We start from the raw sequence: 1177 nt of genomic DNA, 5'->3' as shown, positions 1-1177 counted from the left end.
GGCAACGGGGCCGGGACCGCACCGAGCCCCTGGGTGCGGCACCACTGGGGTGCACCTGGGATGCTCAGCCACCGGCTTCCAGGTCCACAGAGGTCCCCGTGCCCCCAGGGGAGGCTGAAGGCCACCAACTCAATCTGTGTGCACACGCAGAGGGCTGCAATCGGTGCTGCACTTCACAGCCCCGCAGCCCACACATCCCCATTCCCACTCCCACCCAGGATCGGGGTGCAGCCGGACGGCTCAGCCCCACGCAGCGCCCACGGCTCCGAGCGGCGCAGTCCGGCAGCAGAGCCGCAGAACACCTACCTGCCAGCCCAGTCACGCTCAGCATTTCAGCTGCCTACACCGGGAGGCTGATAAAAGAAAGCAATCACGGGGATGTGCCATCTGCTTAACCCCTGCTCTGCAGCTCCAGAACAGATCCGCAGCCAGGAAGCAGACGCACCGCAGTGGGACCCATCGGTCCGGCTGCAGGCAGAGACCCCACTGCTCGTTTTAATCGTAAAGGCTATTTTTTAGTAAGCAGCTCCGTGCAGAAAGCTGCTCCCCACGTTTCTGGGAGCTCACATCACAGCTCCCGGCCTGGGCAGCACCAAGCGCCCACCTGCCCCTCTGCTGTCGGCCCGAGGCCCATTCCTGAAGGATGAGGTGAGAGGAGGGACGAGCCGGGAGAAAACCTGAGTCCCAGCAGGACAAGGAGAGCCCCGCAGTGGGGATGAGGCAGCATCCAGAAGCCCAACAACCTCACAGAATCACTCCTATACAGCACTCACAGCAACGGCGGGACGTCCTGGGAAAGGAGGGGAGCTGGGAAGGGAAAGAAGGCACAGGAAAGCCTCAGTCCCCGAGAAACACTCATTTCCCCTACGCTGAATACAACCCGTGACCAAACTCACCGCCGGCCCGGCAGCGCGGCCACCCCCAGCCGGGTATTTCCAGCCGGCCCGGCACGGCGCGGATGAGGGCAGGGGCACACCGCGATTTCGTCTTCTTTCGGCACTGAGAAAAGCGATGCGGAGCGGAGGGGCAAAGAACGGCCGCGTCACGCAGCGCCGGCACCGAACAGAACCGCCCGCGACAGCGCACGTTGGGCACCGCGGGGTCACGTCGCCCTCCCGACCCCCGCGGCTCAGCAGAACGGATCCGGGCACAGAGAAACGGTAACGAGGCGGGTAAC

The 1177-nt window shown here is 64.5% G+C and overlaps 1 protein-coding gene across 1 annotated transcript in view; it reads left to right on the top strand.

Annotated features, from left to right (window-relative positions):
• The first annotated feature begins 1011 nt into the window (after positions 1 to 1011).
• ASAP3 (ArfGAP with SH3 domain, ankyrin repeat and PH domain 3) overlaps positions 1012 to 1177 on the top strand; it is a 15690-nt gene continuing 15524 nt past the window's right edge. Inside the window, exon 1 of the mRNA XM_010723452.3 lies at positions 1012 to 1086. Coding sequence (XP_010721754.2) covers positions 1012 to 1086 — 75 coding nt within the window. The remainder of the gene's footprint in view (positions 1087 to 1177) is intronic.

Source organism: Meleagris gallopavo, chromosome 25 (genome assembly GCF_000146605.3).
Source record: "Meleagris gallopavo isolate NT-WF06-2002-E0010 breed Aviagen turkey brand Nicholas breeding stock chromosome 25, Turkey_5.1, whole genome shotgun sequence".
Classification (NCBI taxonomy): Eukaryota; Metazoa; Chordata; class Aves; order Galliformes; family Phasianidae; genus Meleagris; species Meleagris gallopavo.
The sequence above is the reverse complement of the archived record's forward strand: the minus strand, read 5'-3'. Positions and strand labels throughout refer to the sequence as shown.